The 21,446-nt window shown below is 48.9% G+C and overlaps 1 protein-coding gene across 1 annotated transcript in view; it reads right to left on the bottom strand.

Moving 5' to 3' along the window:
* The window catches only part of LOC144122126 (putative ATP-dependent DNA helicase HFM1), a 364,149-nt gene that overhangs the window by 96,943 nt on the left and 245,760 nt on the right, over positions 1 to 21,446 (bottom strand). The window contains exon 19 of the mRNA XM_077655666.1: positions 2,711 to 2,808. Within this exon, the coding sequence (XP_077511792.1) occupies positions 2,711 to 2,808 (98 nt within the window). The remainder of the gene's footprint in view (positions 1 to 2,710; positions 2,809 to 21,446) is intronic.

Here is a 21,446-nt window from a genome sequence, read left to right as displayed (position 1 = left end):
TCGACCCATCCGCGGGACTACTGTCCATCCACAGGCCGTGAGCAAAATATGGTTCATGAGCACTGCAAAGAATACAGACCTCATCTATGCATGCCAGCACGCGCAAACAATACCGCAGTCACTTGCCGTCACCGATAGGAAGTATTCCACTAATGTCCCTCAGAAACCAACTGCTGCCTCGCGACACTGCGGCGAGTCAACGCTCTCTGATAACGGGAAAACTGGCTCGGCAACGGGCATCGGCACTGGGAAACTCATCTTGATCGTTCCACATATGAATCCGCTTTTCGATTCGCTATGGCTTATGCTGCAATGAATGCGCCGCAGTTGAAGGATCGTCCGCAAAGTAAGCTTTCGCGGTTGGGCTCTTTCTGGCATAACATCCAAGGTAGTGACCCGCAATGGCCTTAGTCTTGCTTCGGGACGGCTGAAAGGCGCCACGCATTTTCCATCTGTGGAAGGGTACTGCCGTCAGGATGTGGTAGTCACCGTAAAAACGCTGCAGCTTTATAGTCCACTGAATTGCTTTGTTTTCACACTCTTTTCCATTCGTCCTCCCCTCTTATGATCTCTTGTTTGTCGTTGCTTGCCCGCAATAAACTACACACTGGATAATCGCAAAGCTGCCGAACAGATGGTATGCCCTCTTGTGCCTCCATAATAAAGGATGTACAGTGTGACCAATCATTAACCTATATGCTACTGCATGCAGCCAGACGTGGTACCACTTACACGATGAACCTTTTCCTTCTGGCGTTTAGTCTCTTGGGAACAAGATCCGGCCTCGAAATGAAAGAGATCCGCTCAGAGTAAAAGAAATATATCTGGTGTTCACTTTTGACTGCTCTCCAATATTCTAGCATCAAATATTTTACTTAAGAGTTAAGCCCTGTCTGAATCCCTCTATATATTTATTTCAAAACACTGCAAGTCAATACTTGGTCCAAGCTGGAGTGAAATACATAATTTCTGTATACAATTATTAAAATTGAAGCATACTGTTGTTAGCAGGACATAGAAACGTACGAAATGCAAAAGAGAAATTCCCAAAAAGTTAGCAAGTAAAGAGGCCTTCCAGTTCGCAAACGAAATCTTCAAATGGAAATACATATGTCGAAATGGAATTCTAGTATTAGACAGTTCTAGGAAAAGAACATAATTTAAAGTTATTAGTTTTAGCACAGATTTGAAGAGTGAGTGTTCGTGAACGTTACGAGTTCTTTTTACTCCAGGAGGTTTAACGCGGTGTGCAAGTTTATTTTTTCGGTCAAGCTGTTGTTGAAAATTGTCAGTCGATTTATTTTCCTACGGGTTTCCAATGTTTTAATGTTTTCTCAGTACATTAACTGCCATGACGGGTCTCCTCTTCTGTATTTCGGAAGTGTGATCGTGACCTCTTTCTTGTTAACTCTTACAAGCTGCATGATGCCCTTTTTTGTGCATGGGTCCCGCACTGTCGGACTGCTTTCAGATTAAAGTTCAACGCAGAACCCTTTCACTATTTTGAGCTCTGTATTCATTTTTGAGGCATTTAGTTCATCTGGCTAACTCAGACTACGACGACGTGAGTAGCTGCCAACTCGCACCACACGCCCTTTCTATGTATTTACATGACAGCTTAAGAGCGCAGAGGTAGACTTTGGGGCGCCTCATTCTTGTATACCCACTCCGACAACATCTCTGCTCTCAACTATGCAGTACTTTACGCTTCAAGGGGCATGTCACTGATTGTGCTCCACGATGCAGTACAAGTTTGCTTAACTGAAATTGAGCCGTAATCCGCTGTATGTTTTTTACATTCTTTTTAGGAGTACCGTTCAGCGCAACGATGACTCAACATACTCCTGCCCAAGGGGGCAGGACCTCTGTCAAGCTTACGAGCTTTTAGTCCTGTCTCCTTCTCTGTCCAAGAGAAAATAAAGACTGAATGAAAGTAATGGTGGTATTGTGTCGATGATGGGATTAAAAAGGAAACCGTTGAACCCAGGTCCTTAACTCGTGGTGCACGCAAGAAAGCATCTTAAGGATTAAACTTTTGCGCGGAGGCCTCTTCCACAATCTGGGAATCCACGACAAACTCTTGAAGTGAGTTTGTACTCTTGCAAACCACAGTGAGAAACGCAAAGTCCACTGCATCTCAGATAGGAAGCTCTTTTTGCGGACTTCTGCCTGGCAAGGCTTGAAGCCAATCATTTGCTCCAGGAATTGCTGCGTGTAATCCTATCGTATTTTAGTGTTGGGTAGCTTCACCCACTTGCTGACGCTTGTCGTATGGAAGGCGCTATTACAGTCGGATACAACTCAAGAACGAAGCGGCCAACGGCCCTCAAAGCAGCCCCCCCCCCCCCCCCCGCCAATGGCGGCGACAGTGTCACCCCGCCAACACCCTTGCATTTGACAGCCCCTAGCGATGTCATGCCGGCAGGTGAAACCACCGTGTCATCACAGTCGGTCGAAACGCCACTGGCTGGAGGCCCCCTTAGAGCCGTTTGCCGCATCGTTATTGAGCTGTATCCGACTATAGACTCCATGTTATGCACGATCGAGTTCCGATCAGACTTGCGCTATCTCTGCCGACCGGCCCAGATACAAAGTTCTCGCCCCAAGACAACAAAAAGTGTTTCCCTTTGCAGAGTGTTCCGAATGAACGGCGCCACACTTGTACGATACCCTATCACTCATACATCCGAGTAGAAGCACTGCCACTCACCCCGTGCGAGCCTCAACGCCACGACGGTGATGCGGGGCAGGTCCTGGGCGAGCGATGGGTCTGTCACGGCCATGCATCCCAGCATCGCCTGCAGAAGGCTGCGCACAGCGACAACGGTGTCTCCTCTTCCTTTGAAGAACCACGTTGCGCATTCGAAAGAGACAAACACAGGAAAAGGCCAAGAAGACGGAAAGAGCGCTCTTTCCGTCTTCTTGGCCTTTTCCCGGGTTTGTCTCTTTCGAATGCTTAACGTGGTTCTTCAAAGCAATGCACCAACTTTTTTTCATTTCATTTCATTTCATTTATTTACCTTAAAGGCCCCTTTCGGGGTATTACATAAGGGGTGGGGTAATCAAAATTTGGCACATTTTTTCACGATGACATATGAAGTTCAATATTGGCGTTGAAGAGTGACGGGCAGGTGATAGCAGCAGCGGAGTGGGAGAGGCCGTTCCAGTCTGACGCGGCTCGTGGAAAGCAAGAGGTGGAGAAGGTTACAGTACGGGCACGTGGACGAGTAACTTGAGGAGGGTGACCAGTGCGATGTGATATGCGCGGCGGAGGTGCGCAGGTGTATGGTTCATGGCCGAGTGAGCTGTAATAAAATTTATGAAAAAGAGATAGGGTTGCGACGCGACGACGGCAACAAAGACTTCGTAAGTTGGACAGTGATTTCAGGGATGTCACACTGACCTCGTATGAATATTGGGAGTGAATGAAACGGGCGGCGCGATTTTGCACGGCTTCAAGTGCATCGATTAGATATGCTTGATGGGGGCTCCAAATGGGGGATGCGTATTCTAGTTTTGGTCTTACCAATGATGTGTAAGCGAGTAATTTGACCTCTTTTGTTGCGTGACGTAAATGGCGCTTCAGATAGCCAACGGTTCTGTTTGCAGATGAAATAACATTAGTAACATGTTCCCACCAAGTTAGATCATGACACACAGTGATACCTAAGTATTTGTATGAATGAATGTGCTCTATTGGATTGTTAGAAATTCTATAGGAAAAGGACAACGGATTAAGTCTGCGGTGAAACGAAATAAGCTTGCATTTGTTAGGGTTAAGTGTCATTAGCCAATCATCGCACCATTTTTCAATGCGGTTAAGATCATCCTGAAGGGCTTTTTGGTCGGAAGTGTTAGTTATTGAGTGGTAGATAACGCAGTCGTCGGCGAATAAACGAATATTGCATGATAGGTGTTCTGGCAAGTAATTTATGTATATTAAGAAGAAAAGAGGACCTAGGACCGAGCCCTGAGGTACGCCTGAGGTTACGGGGGCAGTAGGGGATGACTGGTTGTTAACAGCAACTGACTGAAAGCGACACGTTAGAAATGCTTCAATCCATTTTAAGATGTTAGGATGCAAGTTCAGCTGCGAAAGTTTTAGCATCAAACGTCGGTGGGAAACCTTGTCGAAGGCTTTAGCAAAGTCTAAAAAAATTGCGTCAGTCTGGATATTTAAGTCGAGGTTCGCATGCAGATCGTGAAGAAAGAGTGCTAATTGTGTGTTACAGGAATAGTTTTTGCGAAATCCATGTTGTGCAGGATGAAAGAATTTGTTACCATCCAGGAACTGCATGATTTCTGAGTAGATGATATGCTCAATGATTTTACACGGTACACTTGTGAGCGAGATAGGACGGTAATTTAATGGTGAGTTTTTGTTACCGGATTTGTAGACTGGAACGACCTTTCCCTTCTTCCAATCATCAGGTATGGTGCCTGTGGAAAGTGACTGAGCAAACAGTAACAATAAACATTCGGCAGAAATGCACTTTGTGTTTTTTAAAAGTTTAGAATTTATTTCGTCCATGCCTGCTGCAGATGAAAGTTTAATTTTATCTATTAAGGACATTATTCCATTAGCAGAAACATTGGTTAGAGGCATGGTGTGCGGAATGGTTGTAGGCAGAATCGGGCTCGCTTGTGAAGACAGAGGAAAAAGCAACTGAAAAGATATTAGCACATTCAGTATCGCTAAATGGCTCTCCTGAATCTTTATTCAGGGTAACTGAATGCGTATTAGTAGGGTTTATAATTTGCCAGAACTTTTTTGTGTTACTTTTTAGGATTCTCGACAAGTCGTCGTGGTAAAAGTGTTGCTTAGCGTTTTTGACAGCTGATAAATACGAGCTCTCGGCGGCATAATAGTTGTCCCATGAGCAGGTGCTGTGATCGGCTTTAGCTGCGCGGAATAGGCGTTTCTTTTTATTTTCGAGTTTTTTCAGTGACTTCGTGAACCACGGCTGGTTTCGAGTGTCATGAAAAGTAGTCTTCGGGATGTATTTATCTGCCAGAGAGTTAAGCTTTTGTTTAAATATTGACCAGTTTTCCTGGATAGATCTGCTTTGAAAAGTTGCGTTAAAAGATGGAAAGAAGGCGTGCAGCTCGCTATTTATTGCTTCATAGTTGCCTTTATCGTACAACCGGATTGACTTTCCCGGACTGTGGCGAGGAATTGGTTTGAAATTAAAGACTGTGTGGATTACTTTATGGTCACTAATTTCCCGCAAGTAAGTCATGGAGGAGAAACTTTCCGGATGGCTTGTTAATACTAAATCTAAAATATTTGCAGTGTCGTTTACTACACGCGTAGGTTCTAGTACAAGTTGGGCAAGATTAAAATTCGAACAGATATCAAGAAATTCTCTTGTATCCGCTCGATTATTTATGGAGTGCACCGGGTTATGCCAGTTAATAGTCGGGTAATTAAAATCCCCGAAGAGGAGAATGTGAGCGTTGGGATACCGCGAGGTTAATTTAGACAAGGTTGCGTTCAGCTGGCGGCAAAAATGGGGAGTGCTTTGTGGCGGCTTGTAGCAGACACCCAGCAGCACGGAATGTGGTGCGGATCGCCAGATTAGCCAAATTAATTCAAGGTCGGAAGAAATGTTTAAAGCAGTGCATGATAAGTGGTTGCTTGCCGCAATCAGAACACCACCACCACGTGCGTTTTTACGATCTGAACGAAAGAGAGAAAAATTAGGCAGATCAGCAAGCACCTCGCTATCACTAATGTCATTTGTTAGCCATGTTTCAGTTAATATAAGCAAGTTGCTATCAGATGATAACACCAGGTTTGACACGAGCTCTCGCTTCGGGATGAAACTGCGTATATTGGTAAAGATTGCCGAAAACGTAAGATTAGGACGAGGACATGTTTGGGAACGGTGTAGTGCCGACTTCTTCTAAACTCCTCTTGCCCATCTACATGCGGGCGTTACTGCAACAGTGTAGGAACTGCGCTAAGTGGCACTCTTCCACCAGTTCGCCCTCTTATACTCTGACGTAGCGCGCGCGGCACTGCGATGTCACGTTGGCCGAAGGGCGGCCCTCCAGCGGCGTTCGACCCCCAGCCCGGTTCGGAATGGGACCGTCTCTATTTCGCGCCGAGCACGCCGGTGGCCGCCGGACAGTTCCTCCTAGGAAAAAAAAAAGGCCTTTGCACTCCTCCTGTGAATCAGGCACCATGCCCGGTTGACCATATCAAGCCATGGATTTACACCACTAGGCTCCAGAAACGACTTGTCTGCCAAGGTCTTGGTATACAGTCGCTTCTTTAGCCTAGTGGTCTAAATCCAAGGCTTGGTGTAGTCAACTGGGCGTGGTGCGTAACTTCGCAGGAGGAGTGCGAAGGCCTTTTGCACTGGGCCGACCCGACCAGCACTGTTCCTCCTCTCGTCGGGGCTGCGCTGCAGCTTCACAAATCTACAACAGATGACACGTCGGACGTACTGCGCGTGCGCTTCTCCAGGCGCAGCCGCAGAACTGCGTCGGAGCGGTTGGACTGTAGGTGGGCTGCGCAAGCGATCAACCACCGAGAACGTCGGAGTAAAAACGCGTCTTAAGTTAGAGCTCGTCCGGCTTAGTGCTCTCTTTGGCAGGACTACGCGTGACGTCGGTTGACCTCGCAGTCGCCGTCTGTAGTGGAGCTGCAAAGACAGCACATTCACGCGATGTCCTTGTACGATTTCAGAGCTGTTTCGACAAGCCTGAAAGCCCTAGGAACTCCCCGCGGGCTCACAAAACCTTGCGTGTTCTCAGGTAGCGATTTTTCGGTGTTTTCAAACATTTACTGAAAAGCAGAAAAAAAGCGCGTGCCGGCGATTGAATTAGTGAAGAAAACACCACTTTGATGACAACCAGTCCAGGCTTTTGTCTTATCTTCGTCCTTCAAGCCACGGTATCATTAATATGACACTGACTAAATTAGGGCCTAGATGTTAAACACCGCAGCTGGGAAAAATCTGCACGCGGAAAAAGAACATTAACTAACATCGCCGGCAGTGCAATGAAGTCATTTACGAGCTCCTTCACGCAAATAAAGTTTCATTCCTTCAGGGCCACCACTCAGGAACCAGGCGACAATTAAATGCCCCCAAAGGAGTCCCTCCTACCAGTGGCGTTAATCCCTTATTCATTCATTCAGTCTTTATTTTTCTCTTGGACAGAGAAGGAGACAGGACTAAAAGCTCGTAAGCTTAACAGAGGTCCTGCCCCCTTTATCAACTTGGCAGTACAGTACACAGGCAGAGATTTTCAATTTTCCAAATAAACACTGAAACAAAATAAATCACTTTGTAAAAAACAGCGCTATGCATTGCAGCACAAATATAGGTATTAGAAAAACAATTAACTGGTCATGGGGAAACGCAAAAAAGTAATAACAGGTATAGGTTTAAACTGAGTGCAATATTACGTCATCTTGCTAAGAAAAAATCGCTTAATAACATCACTTGAATGCTGAAAGGGGTCAAACAATTCTTTGTTTAATTTATTTAATAATACTGGAACACTATAAGAAAGAGACTGCTCGGTATAATATGCCCTAGGCGTCGTCACTAATAAAATTTCTTTATATCTAGTCTGCAGGATATGCGTGTTTTTCTCAAGTTTTACCAGATAACTAATATAATGTTCATCACTTTGTGAAGAGCGTTTATATATCATTAAAAGTCCATAATTGTTTAAACTATAGATTGGCAGGATTTCATATTTTAAAAACAAGTCATCTGTGGGGGAACAATAAGGAACACCAGCAATGCATCTTACAGCTCTTCTTTGAAGAAGGTGAAGCTTGGATAAATTTGTGACACCCGTAGTGCCCCAAACGGTACAAAAATATTGTAAAAGAGAAAGAACTAATGAGTTGTATAGCAATAGCCTAACTTTGACCGGAAGAGTACCGCGCAGCCGCAACATGACACCGACAGCTGAAGACACTTTTGATCTGATATAGCCAACATGATCATTCCAAGTCAAATGCTTTGAGAATATAACGCCAAGGATTTTAACGGAATGTACAATTTCAACAATGTCAGAGCTTAAGAACACGTTCAACGGCCTAGAAATTATCTTTCCTTTTGGAAAGTACAATATTATTTTTGTCTTTTTAGAATTAATCTTCAAGCAATTTGATGTTGCCCATGTATTTATTGCACTCAGTGTTTTGGTTGCTTTCTCTTCAATGTCACTTTCTGATCTCCAGGTTATGAACACCGAAGTGTCATCAGCGTAGGATACAATCTTTCCATCAGTTATACATTGCACAATATCATTTATACAGATTAAAAATAAGAGCGGTCCCAGTATACTTCCTTGGGGGACTCCTGCATAAATATTTTGTATTGAGGACAACGAATTTTTAAAGTCAACATATTGTGTTACGTTCGACAAATACGATTTCATAAGATCGTGAGCTTTTCCTCGGACACCATAGCTTGCCAGTTTATGTAGTAAAATTCTGTGGTTTATCAAGTCAAAAGCCTTATTAAAATCTATATATTTGCCTGCACCTATTTCCTTATTTTGAAACATATCTATAATGATTTCTTTTTCAGTCAGTAATGCTGTTTCAGTGGATCGATTCTTTTGAAACCCGTGCTGAAAGTCAAGGAGCGGGTTATGTTTTTCAAAGAAAGATAGTACCCTACCATGGATTAATTTTTCTATACCCTTCGAGAACACTGGCAGTATAGAAATTGGACGATAGTTACGAATCAAATTCTTGTCGCCGCTTTTAAAGCCGGTATCACTCGAGCCATTTGCAGTGCCTTTGGAAATACAGCGGTGGATATATGAGATTGTAAATGTGAGTAACAGCGGGGCATATTAGGTGAAGAACATGTTTAATGGGCGCTATTTGGAGACCAGTTGCATCTACTGACTTGCTATCTTTAATATTACTTATGCACGAGAAAACTTCTGTGTAGTTCGTGGGCGCAACGAAAAGGGATGATGGACAGCTGCTTACCTTCATGAATTCAATGTAATTTGGCTGCACTCTACCTGACTCTGAGATGCTTGTAAGATAAAGAAATTGTTGAAAGCATCAGCTAAACAGGTCCCATATATTCGTTTACCTTCATGCTGAAAGTTTTCGGAAGTATCACGGGCATTTTGTTGCAATAAGCAATTCAGTTTTCGCCGGATTACATCCGATCGCTGTTCTTCAGGGCTCCAAAATACATTTGTGAAATAGGCGTCTCGAGCCATTCCTAGTTTTGATGTTAGATTATTTCTGTAATTTTTGAATTGCCGAAGCAACTCTTCATCTTTTGATTGTACAAACCGTGCGTACAATCGGTTCTTATGCTTGATCATTTGGAGCAAGTCGGACGTTATCCAGGGTTTCCGTGCTTTTGATGATCACGCCAGTGTCGGAGGGTATTAATGACGGATTAACCACATGACGATCCATAGCACACACAATTGAGGGGACACAACATGAGTGCTAAACTTCCACTGAATAAACTTTATTTGGCGCTGACAGCCTTATAAGGATCACGTAAGGTACAGGTATAACCTACTAACAATGATTATCTTGTCGAAGTCATGATGTGTGAAGGGAAGAGATCAAAAAAGAACAATAAAAACAACCAATCAGTGAGCAAGTTTCACACTATCGCCCACTCCTTGAATCTAAGAAAGCTATGACTTTCCTTGATAATAACACCGAAGGATCACTCATACAATTTTGCAATCCCTCTTCTTCCATTGCTACTGCTTCAATTATTTTCCTTGTTTTCTGATCGCTATTTTTCCCTAATACTGAACACTCCTCGAAGTTAGGCGTGCACTTGTGACTACGGCAGTGACGAGGAAAATTATCTGGCCCCTGATCTCTAACATTTCTGTGGTGCTCGCTGAATCGCTTGTTCAGGCACCGGCCTGTCTGCCCTATATACAACTTGTCACATGGAAGCGGCAACCTGTATATAACGTTATCGGTGCTAGTTACAAAGGGGTTCTGATGACGTACGGAGCAGGCCTTTCTATCCTGCTTGTGTGGACATGTGTTCTTACACATGCGTGGTAATTTTTCTGGGGCTGACATGCAAATTTTAGCACCAATTTTCTCTGCCATCTTTTTGAGGCCGTGGGAAATGCTGTGAATATTCCTAAGAAATCTCTTGACACATCATGACTTTGACTAGATAATCATTGTTAGTAGGTTATACCTGTACCTTACGTGATCTTTATAAGGCTGCCATCGCCAAATAAAGTTTATTCAGTGGAAGTTTAGCGCTCGTGTTGTTTCCCCTCAATTGTGTGCGCTATGGATCCTCATGTTGACTACCCACTAGCCCGAACCCTCACCCTTCTAAGGATTAACCACGATCACGGAAGTTGTGTGATAGGGTATTAACACATATTAACAGCTACGTCTAGGATGTCATAGACCGAAGTTTGTTCCCTCACCCACTCTGCCCGCTTCCGGTCTCTTAAAGTTACACATATAATTTTTCTTCATTTCATAGCCCGCTGCGTTGTCCTGAACTTAAGCTGAATCCTTTTCGTAACCTCCAAGTCTGCCTCATAAGTAGCGCCGGTAAGATACAGGTGTTGTATACTTTTCTCTTGAGGGATACTGGCGAACTGGCTTTCATGATCTGAGAGAACCTGCTTATGCTCTCCACCCCATTCTTATCCTTCTAGTTTTTTCCCTCTCCAGATCCGGATCAGCGGTCACTACCTGCGTTGAGTAGACGTATTTCCAGCACCTCGCTAGAAGAATTCAAGAGGAAGAAATTGGCTTGGGCAGGGCATGTAATGCGAAGGCAAGATAACCGTTGGTCCTTGAGCGTAACGGAGTGGATTCCAAGAGAAGGTAAGCGTAGTAGGGGGAGCGGATGATTTCTGGGGGCGGATGAGGTAAAGAAGTTTGCGGGGATTCGGTGGCCGCAGCTGGCAAAGGACAGAGTTAATTAGAGAGACATGGGAAAGGCCTCTGCCCTGCATTGGGCGTAGTCAGGCTGATGATGATGATGAACACTGACGTCATGAAAATCGGCCGACGCCATTAGCTAGAGCTATTAAGACATAGCGCATGAAGACAGGACAGTGCAGAGACAGCACAGGACGAGCACTAACTGACAACTGCAGGTTTATTTGAAATCCACACTCGAGGAAACCAGTGCGCATGTCCAGCCACGCAGCAACAAACGGAAAGATTAGGACGCCGATACAGTTATCATCAAAACATCACATGTACAAAAATTCAGAGCCCCAGACAAAAGGTAACAGCAAACGCCCCTTTTGATTTTTAACTTTCAGCACGAAGAATTTTTTTTACTTTTTTATTATTATTATTTTGAATTGAGGAAACAGAATTCTTTATGCAAGAGAGCAAGGGAAGGTTCGCTAACACACTTGTCCCTTCCAATCCTTTGGATGTTCGAAGCCTCAAGAATTTCTCTGGCAAGCTGGTCCCTATCAGAGCCATTGTCACCGAGCGTGAGACGTGGCAAGCTGAGATCAGTAGGTTTCTACACCTTCAACTCAGCAAGCTACAGATTGAAGACCCTTTCAAGGTCTGCAACTCGGAACAACTTTTTCGTGTGCTTCGTGAAGAACGGCACGGGGCTAACTGCGGCATCTCGGTGGATATTGAAGAATATTTTTATTCAATTCCGCACGATGAACTCTTGGTAGCTGTTCGCGAGAGCATTGATGTTGCTCGAAGCGTGGCCTTTAAAAACACCAGTGGCCTTTCTGTTGAAGCCTTCTTAGAGCTACTAACATTTTACTTGAACAGCACTGTGATCAATTTCCCCCAATTAGAAATTCTACATTAAAAAAAGTGGAATATGTATCGGTTCTTGCGTGGCGCCTGTATTGTGTGAAATATTTTTAGCAAAGTTTGACCGCGCTCTAAACCAAAAATTCAACATTGAACCCGTTGCTAAAGTGTTTAGGTACGTTGACGACTTCCTGGTCCTTTTACAACCAACGGAAGATAATATCGCTTTTATCGCTGACAAAGTTCTTAACGCTTTTTCATCGGTTTCTATGGGCCTAAAATTCATCTTTGAGCTCCCACAACATCATTCACTGCAGTTTTTAGATTTGAGATTGTTTTTTTAACCGCACAGGCCACATTTGTTGGGTCTATGTGCCACGTTCGACTAAGGCTGTGTTGCCGTTTGAGTCTTCGCATTCTAAACTCGTGAAAAGAGGAATAGCTTCGTTGTCATTTAGAGCCGCGCTTTTAAAATCTTGTTTGCACAGAGTGGGTTCAAGTTTTGACCTCCAAGTTGAGCGACTCAAGCAAGCTGGTTTTCCTATGTCAGTTCTCACGGCAGTGGCAGAAACCTTGATGAAGATGTAGCACCCTCTCTTGGCCGGCGCTGACAACCCGGCTAGCGCGCGCCACCCTGCGAAGAGAATAAAGACGGCACCTGGTCGTGGCTCGTGCAGCCACGGCTGGCAGTTCTGTTCTGGTGTCGGCTCGTAGCAGTGGTCTCGTTTCCTTCGCTCCTGAGGCGTTAAGCCTACATTGGTGACCAAGGACGAGCAATGATCGATCCCGAAATATCCACGCAGCAGGATTCGCGTCCGCAGGACGTCTCGTCGCTGCAGGTTCGCCTTCCACCTTTCTGGCCCCAGAACCCGCAAGTTTGGTTCCACCAGGTTGAGGCGCAATTTTGCCTAGCCCGCATCACGTCGGAGACGACGCGCTACTATCATGTTGCCTCAAGCCTGCCTCCTGACGTTGCCGGTGAGCGCTCCGACGTTCTCTCCGCCCCCATGGGTGCTACACCATATCAGCACCTGAAAACAAAGGTGCTGGAGAGATTTATGCCGTCGGACCGCACCCGCCTCCAGCAGCTCCTTACCGGGGAAGACCTTGGCGACCGGCGCCCCTCCCAGCTTCTGCGCCGCATGCAACAGCTTATCGGGGAGCGCGACATTCCCAACCACTCAGAGTTGCTTCGAGAGCTTTTACTCCAACGCCTTTCCCAGCCCATCCGCCTCGCCCTTGCGGCGGCCGGTGACGTCACCCTCGACCGCCTGGCTGAGCTCGCAGATAAAGTTCATGAGGCCACCTCCCCGTCCGTCACTGCTGTTTTGCCGCCAAGAGACCCAGCGATTTCGCGCCTTGAGACCAGTCTCGAGGAGCTTGCCGCCTCAGTCGCCGAACTCCAGAGCCGACCTCTGGAGACCCGTCCGTCTCGTCTTGATCATCGCTCTTTTTCGCGCTCACGTCAAGCTCGGAGTCCCAGCCCTACATCTCTCTGCTGGTACCACAGGCGTTTTCGCCACCAGGCCACGAAGTGTACACCGCCCTGTTCGTGGCCGGGAAACGCCCGCCGGGATCACTAACGGCGGCGTGTGGTTCCCCCAGTCATTCGAGCCGCCTGTTCATGGTCACTGACAAGTTCTCCGGCACCCGGTGTCTTATCGACACGGGCGCGGAAATCAGCGTGGTTCCACCGACTAAGGCAAATCGTTCCAAGCCATCAGGACTGTCGCTCCGTGCTGCCAACGCCTCGTCTATACCCACGTATGGGCTACGATCTCTCACTCTCGACTTCGGCCTACGCCGCACTTTTCGATGGGTCTTCGTCATCGCAGACGTGGTTCGCCCGATCATCGGCTCAGACTTCCTCTCCTACTTCGACTTAGACGTCAGCGTGCGGCATCGTCGCCTTACCGACGGTCTGACTCATCTCTCCATCTCGGGAGTTTCGTCCGACCTTGCTCCCATGGGCATTCGCACGCTGATACCTTCCTCTCAGTACGAAAAAGCGTTGGCGGATTTCCCGGAGCTCACTAAGCCATGCCACCTCACTCAGGCGCCTAAACATACTGTGACACACCACATCGTCACCCGGGGTCCACCCGCTGCTGCTCGACCGCGCCGCTTGTTTGGAGACCGTCTAGCTATCGCCAAACGTGAGTTTGACCACATGCTGGACTCGGCATTATACGCCCGCCGTCCAGCGCGTGGGCGTCTCCGCTGCATCTAGTGCCCAAGCGTGATCCCGGTGACTGGCGTCCCTGCGGCGACTATCGGGCGTTGAATGCCAACACTGTCCACGACAGCTATCCGCTGCCCCACATCCAGGACTTTACATCGCGCCTCGCCGGCTGCGCTATTTTTAGCAAAGTTGACCTGGTTAAGGCGTATCACCAAATTCCCATTGCACCCGCCGGCATACCTAAGACCGCCATCACGTTTGTTTGAGTACGTCCGGATGCCTTTTGGACTACGCAATTCGGCTCAAACCTTCCAGCGGTTCGTGGCTGAGGTCACGCGGGGCCTCCCGAGTGTATTCGCGTACCTTGATGTCCTCATCGCCAGCCCTACACTCATGATCATGAGCAAGACCTACGTGCTTTGTTCAAGCGTCTTCAGCACTACGGCCTGGTTGTGAATGCCTCCAAGTGTGTTTTGGTGCTTCTAAGCTCGAGTTTTTGGGTCATCACATATCCTCAGTGGGTATCCGCCCTCTCCCGTCCCACGTCCAGACCATCGAGAATTTTCCCCTGCCCACAACCCTGCGCCTCGTGCGACAATTCCTGGGGCTGGTGAATTTCTCCCGCCGCTTAATCCCGCACTGTGCAGAGATACTTCGCCCGCTCAGCGACCTCCTCCGGTCAACCGCTGGCCCGTCCTCCGCAATCTCTTGGTCACCAGAAGCCCAGGCCGCCTTTACTGCCGCGAAGCAAGCAGTCGCGAACGCCGTGCTTCTAGTCCATCCGCGCAACGCCGCCCCTACGAGATTGATGGTGGATGCCTCCAGCGTGGCCATCGGAGCCGTCTTACAGCAGTACATTAACTCCGAGTGGAGACCATTGTCTTTTTACTCTCGGAAGCTACTTCCTGCTGAGACCCGCTACAGCGTCTTCGGTCGAGAGCTCCTAGCCATCTACTCCGCTATCCAGCACTTTCGGCATTTTGTCGAAGGATGCAAGTTTCACGTGCTAACCGATCATAAGCCGCTGGCATATGTGTTCCGGACCAACTCATTGAAGTACGTGTCACGTGAACTCCGTCAGCTCGCTTATATCTCGGAGTTTACTACCGACATCCGGCATGTGAAAGGTGCAGCCAACACCGCCGCTGACGCCCTCTCTCGTATAGCCGCGGTAGACGCTCCATCTTCCACCGTCGACTGGTCCGCATTCTCTTCTGCCCATCAGAATGACGATGAGCTCGCCGCTTTTCGAGCGAACCCTCGTTCTCTCCGATTACGGCTTGTGCCCCATCCTTGCTCGCCTGAGCCCTTGTGGTGCGATGTTTCAACGGACTTTCCTCGCCCTTTTGTTCCGGCTTCACTACGTCGCCCTATCTTCCATTCTCTACATGACATATGCCATCCAGGCATTCGGACTACTCAGCGCCTTCTCACCCAGCGCTATGTTTGGCCATAGCGCCAAACACCCAGCGCTATGTTTGGCCCGGAATCAACGCTGATGTGCGTGCTTGGACGCGCCGGTGCCTACCCTGTCAGTCGACCAAGATCTGTCGACATACCAAGACACCTTCCTGAGCCTTTCTACCCCCTGGCCGTCGTTTCGACCATGTTCATCTCGACATCGTGGGCCCTCTACCCATCTCTCGAGGCTACCGCTATATCTTGACCATGGTCGACCGCTTCACTCGCTGGCCGGAGGCAGTCCCCATTCCTGACATCACCGCAGAGACTGTTTCGCGCGCCTTCATTTCTGCGTGGGTATCTCGATTTGGTTATCCTGGCACTGTGACAACCGACCGTTTTCTTCCCTTAATAAGATTCTCGGCGCTGGGAATTGCCGTACCACTGCATATCACCCGTGTGCTAACGGCATGGTGGAACGCCTTCACCGCCAATTGAAGGCCGCCCTCGCTGCCCGCCTAAATTGCGCCTCCTGGGTCGACTCCTTGCCCCTTGTGCTGCTTGGTCTAAGGGCCGTCATCCGAGAAGACTTGCAGTGCACAGCTGCAGAGCTCGTGTATGGAAGTGCTTTGCGTCTTCCAGGCGACTTCTTTACATCCCAGCAGCTTCCAGCCCAGCCCCAAGAATTCCTCCAACGCCTGCTGGACTGCGTTAAAGACCTCCGGCCTACTCCCCCACGTCCGTCCCGCCACCATACCATTTTCGTACACCCCGACCTGGCCACTTCGACCCATATTTTTGTGCGCCGCGACGCTGTCCGAGCTCCACTAACACCAGCTTACGACGGACCTTTCCGCGTTCTCCGCCGCACCCCGAAAACCGCCACCATCCTCCAAAACGGCCGCGAAGAGACCGTCAGTCTAGACCGCCTTAAACTGGCTTACATGGGGACCGCCTTGGAACGACTCCCAGTGCCGCCTGACCTAGTGCTCGAGTGCCATCGCCGGCCCTCCCTCCGTTTCGACTTCCAGTCTAGGCGGGGGGCCCTGTAGCACCCTCTCTTGGCCGGCGCCGACAACCCGGCTAGCGTGCGCCACCCTGCGAAGAGAATAAAGATGGCACCTGGTCGTGGCTCGTGCAGCCACGGCTGGCAGTTCTGTTCTGGTGTCGGCTCGTAGCAGTGGTCTCGTTTCCTTCGCTCCTGAGGCGTTAAGTCTACAAAGATATTACGTCGAGAAGAAACGCGGTCCGGTTCCCAGAAAGAAAATCGCAAAAAGAAATTTGAAGTACTACCTCACGTACACAGCATTTCGCATAATTTAAAAAGAGTAGCGGGAAAATTTGGAGTAGATATGGTTTTCACAGCCCCCCGAAAGCTTTCAAGTCTTTGCGCTCTTTCTAGCAGGAATATTGCCAAGAAACCAGCTTTCCACATCAAGCATGAAACTATATTTGTTGAGTGCACTGTTTGCGTTGTGTACGAAATCCCTCTAAGCTGTGACAGCGTCTACATAGGCCAAACTGGCCGATGCATGAATGATCGCTTACGCGAGCACTCCAATTCACTCGAGTGTGTAAGTGGTAGGCACTTGCCCTTGCATTGTAGGGACTGCGGGTGCCGCCTCTTCTGTACAAAACTAAGGTTGTTGGCCGCGCCAAAGACCAGCTTGCCAGAAAAATTCTTGAGGCATCGAACATCCAAAGGACAGGAAGGGACAAGTGTGTTAGCGAACCTTGCCTTTGTTACGTCTCGCCTTCGACGCGCGGTATAGCCGGCGCGGATGCAACGGACGCCGCGGCTTCGTTCATCGCGGCCGCAACGCCTCCCGCCAAGCGCGTCCAGACAGGTTTCAGTGCCACGTGTCGTCGTGCGTGCGTGTGTGTGTGTGTGCATGTTTTGCCCACGCTTGTCAAAGCGCGGCGGCCGGGGAGAGGAGCTCCCCAACTGGGAGGCGAGGAGGTCTGACCGGCGCCGGCCTGGCGGACGCGCCCGTCACGTCTGGACATGTTGAAGCGACGCCGTATCGGGCGCCTCTTCCCAAGCCGTTCCCTCTTGCCCTCGACTCCGAGGGTATAAAAAAAGACAGCTGCGCCGGACGCGAGGAAGAGACTTCGATTTCGCCCTTCGAGTAACGTGGTCGCCCTGACCGGCTGCTCTTTTGAGATGCCAGAATAAACAAGTTGTTCTGTTGCCAGTCGAGTCATCCTTTGCCGGGACCTTCGGATGTTTCCAGCTTTGCCCCAGGCCGCCAGGCCAACGCTACCCTTGGGGCTTGCAACCCAAATGCAACAACTGGTTGCCAGCGGTGAGATCCCGACAACGGAGGCCAGCAGCGAAGATATGCGGTCAACTGTATGCTGAGCAGCACAACGACCATCCGGGAGCAGTGCAACGAGCCCTGTGTGATGACTGGTTGCCTGCAGCGGAACGACTGCGCTGAATTCTTGGCTGCGAGGTTTGGTGAGTGCGGGACTTTCTTCTTCTGAGTTTTGCCAGGCTTTTGTTAGTGTCAGAAACAGAGCTGGTAATTGTGGTTGTCGTTGCTGCCGGGTTAGTTTGCGGCAAGACAATAGTAGGCAGTAGAGAAAGCAGCATTCGGAGCAGCCATGGATTTGAAGTCGTTGCGCAAACCGAAATTGCTGGAGCTTGCAAGAGAGTTGGGTCTGGATGTCTCAGACAAACTCAGAAAACCAGAACTGCTAAGGGCTATTCTTGAGTTGGAGGCTGATGATGACGAGCTGTCGGAATGCCTTGAGACCATTGAGGAGAGGGAGCAAAAAGAAAAAGAGGAGCGCGAACGTAAAGAACAAAAAGAGAAAGACGAGCGCGAACGTAAAGAACAAAAAGAAAAAGAGAAAGACGAGCGCGACCGTCAACACGCTTTGGAAATGAAGCGTCTCGAGGTAGAGATGGAACGCGCTCGTAATGGAAGTCAGGCACACGGTGCAGGAGAACGGGTATCGTTCAAAATGACTGACCTGATGCGGCCGTTTAAGCTTGGAGAGGACATTGGTTTGTTCCTGGTTAACTTTGAGCGAACGTGCGAGAAGCAGGGGTTCTCTCGGGAAACGTGGCCACAGCGCTTGCTCACTTTGTTACCCGGCGAGGCGGCCGACGTAGTCGCTCGCTTGAAGAGAGAGGAGGCAGAGGATTTCGACCAAGTGAAGTCGAGTCTGCTAAAAAAGTACAGGCTGTCAGCGGAGGCGTTCCGTCGGAAGTTTCGGGAAAATGAAAAAGGCAGAAATGAGTCATATACAGAGTTTGCCTACAGGCTTATGTCAAACATGCAGGAGTGGCTCAAAGAAGAGAAAGCGTTTGGTGACCACGAGAAAATTCTGCAGTGTTTCGGGCTGGAACAGTTTTATAGTCGGTTACCTGAGAACGTGCGGTACTGGGTCTTGGATAGGCCAGACGTTAGTACAGTGGCTAAAGCCGCCGAGCTAGCCGAGGAGTTTGTGACGCGTCGGGCTCGCGGAGCTAAGGACGGTCAAAAGGGTGAATTTGGCTCCAAGTCTGAGAGGCCGAAGTTCACACCCATGAGAGCAAGGGGGGACACGCGTAGTGCGGATGCGAGTGAAAGCAGTCCGACCGAACGTAAGGAGACGGCGGCAGCCGAAGCCGAACGCAGAAAGCGGTTCGAGGCGAGGCAAGCGCGCGTGTGTTATACGTGCCAGAAGCCGGGTCACTTTTCGGCGCAGTGTCCAGAAACAAAAACAAAAGTCGTTTTTTTGTCATTATGCAGCACTGACGAGAACATGAAGCTTCTCGAGCCTTACATGCGAGACTTCCTCGTGAACGGGAAAGAGTGCCGAGTGCTTCGTGATTCCGCAGCTACAATGGATGTAGTTCACCCCTCTTACGTAGAACCCGATATGTTCACGGGCGAGTGCGCATGGATCAAGCAAGCCGTGGAAGCTCACAGCGTGTGTCTGCCCGTAGCAAAAGTGGTTATTGAAGGACCTTTCGGAGCAATTGAGACTGAGGCCGCAGTGTCATCTATGCTGCCCCCCCAGTACCCGTACCTATTTTCGAACCGGTCCGATCACCTCCTGCGCGAGAAGGGTCTTTTGTTTGGTGAGGCTAGCGTTCAGGCCTTAACCAGATCGAGAGTTCGGGAGCTCGCTGCAAAGGCGGTAGTTGCGGGGCCGACGTTGTCGAACAATGAGAAAGGGTCGGAGGCGCAGCAAGCTGATATTCAGAGCACGTCCGAACTGAATAAAATTGAGCCTGTAGCGCTTAAGGCACCAGGTACTGGAGAGGAAACGCCCGACACAGGAAAGTTAGAAGAGCTTCCGGTCGAGCTTCCGGGACTAAGCTCAGTGACGAACAGGGAAGACACTGATCAGGTCATTAGTGACTTACTCAGTAAAGCACCGCTGTCGCCTGAGCAGAAAACCGAACTACACCAACTCTTACAAGAATTTCAAGGTCAGTTCTCTGAGAGGCCTGGTAGGACTTCTGTCCTTACGCATGATATAGAACTTACCTCCCCAGAGCCAGTACGATCCAAGGCGTACCGGGTGTCACCCCGCCAGCGCGATATTATGGAGGCTGAGGTAAAGAAAATGCTACAGCTCGGTGTTATTGAGGCGGGTGAGAGTGATTATACCTCCCCTTTGATTTTAGTTGAGGTACCGGGCAAGGAACCTCGTCCTTGCGTCGACTACCGCAGGCTTAATTCCATTACTAAGGATCAAATTTATCCGATCCCTAACATCGAGGAGCGCCTTGAGAAAGTTAGTAGCGCTCAGTTTATTTCCACCCTAGATCTTGTCAGGGGTTATTGGCAGGTTCCACTTACAGAAGAGGCTAGTAGGTATGCGGCGTTCATTTCACCAATGGGAACATTCCGTCCTAAAGTTTTGAGTTTTGGTTTGAAGAACGCGCCATACTGCTTTTCAAGCCTCATGGACAAAGTGTTGCGAGGACAGGAAGAATTCGCTTTACCGTATTTAGACGACGTAGCGATATTCTCCGCATCCTGGTCTGAGCATATGGCACACTTGCGGGCAGTGCTAACCCGCCTGCGCGAAGCGGGCTTGACAGTCAAAGCTCCCAAGTGCCAATTAGCACAGGCCGAGGTTGTATACCTCGGTCACGTGATTGGACAGGGTCGTCGCCGCCCCTCTGAAATAAAGGTGGCCGCTGTGCGAGACTTCCCGCAACCGCGCACGAAGACCGATATTCGGTCGTTCTTAGGTGTCGCCGGCTACTATCAGAGGTACATCCCCAGGTACTCCGATATCGCGGCTCCCCTGACGGATGCTCTAAGAAAAACAGAGCCCCAAACAGTCGTCTGGAGCGAGACAAAGGAGAGAGCTTTTAGCGCCCTAAAGAGCGCCCTAACAAGCCAGCCTGTGCTACGATCGCCAGACTATACCAAAGGGTTCGTTGTTCAGTGCGATGCTAGTGAGCGAGGCATGGGCGTTGTACTGTGCCAAAGGGACAATGGAGAAGTGGAACACCCCGTCCTGTATGCTAGTCGTAAGCTGACCTGTCGTGAGCAGGCGTACAGCGCCACCGAGAAAGAGTGCGCGTGTCTCGTGTGGGCCGTTCAGAAATTGTCATGCTACCTAGCCGGCTCGAGGTTTATCATTGAGACGGATCACTGCCCTCTCCAATGGCTGCAGACCATCTCTCCCAAAAATGGCCGCCTCCTGCGCTGGAGCCTAGCTTTGCAACAATATTCCTTTGAGGTGCGTTACAAAAAGGGGAGTCTCAACGGTAACGCCGATGGCTTAAGTCGAAGCCCCTAACGTAGGAATCCGCCTCAAAGTTGTTGGTTACTGATGTTTTCTTCCTGAGGCAGGATTTTTAACATATTGCTTTTGTTTAGTGTTTCAAAGTGATTATGTGCTTTCTAGTGCAATTTTCCAATTTGTGGACGCGTTCTGAGTGCTGCTTGACTACTGTAAGGAACTAGGCAGTAGTATAAAAGGGGAAAGAGCCTGGCAGAGCTTAGTGAGGGTTGTCTCGTGCTTGCTGACTGAGCGGTTGCGTTTCGGCGTAGTTCTAACGCTTGCTGGGAACGAGCACAAAAATGGCAACTCTCCCGAAGTGACTTTGCAGTGTCCTATGTGATCCTGAACCCGAGAACGAGGCCTTCTCTGTGCGCTGCGCTC

Source organism: Amblyomma americanum, chromosome 2 (assembly GCF_052857255.1).
Source record: "Amblyomma americanum isolate KBUSLIRL-KWMA chromosome 2, ASM5285725v1, whole genome shotgun sequence".
In the NCBI taxonomy this organism is placed as follows: Eukaryota; Metazoa; Arthropoda; class Arachnida; order Ixodida; family Ixodidae; genus Amblyomma; species Amblyomma americanum.
The sequence above is the reverse complement of the archived record's forward strand: the minus strand, read 5'-3'. Positions and strand labels throughout refer to the sequence as shown.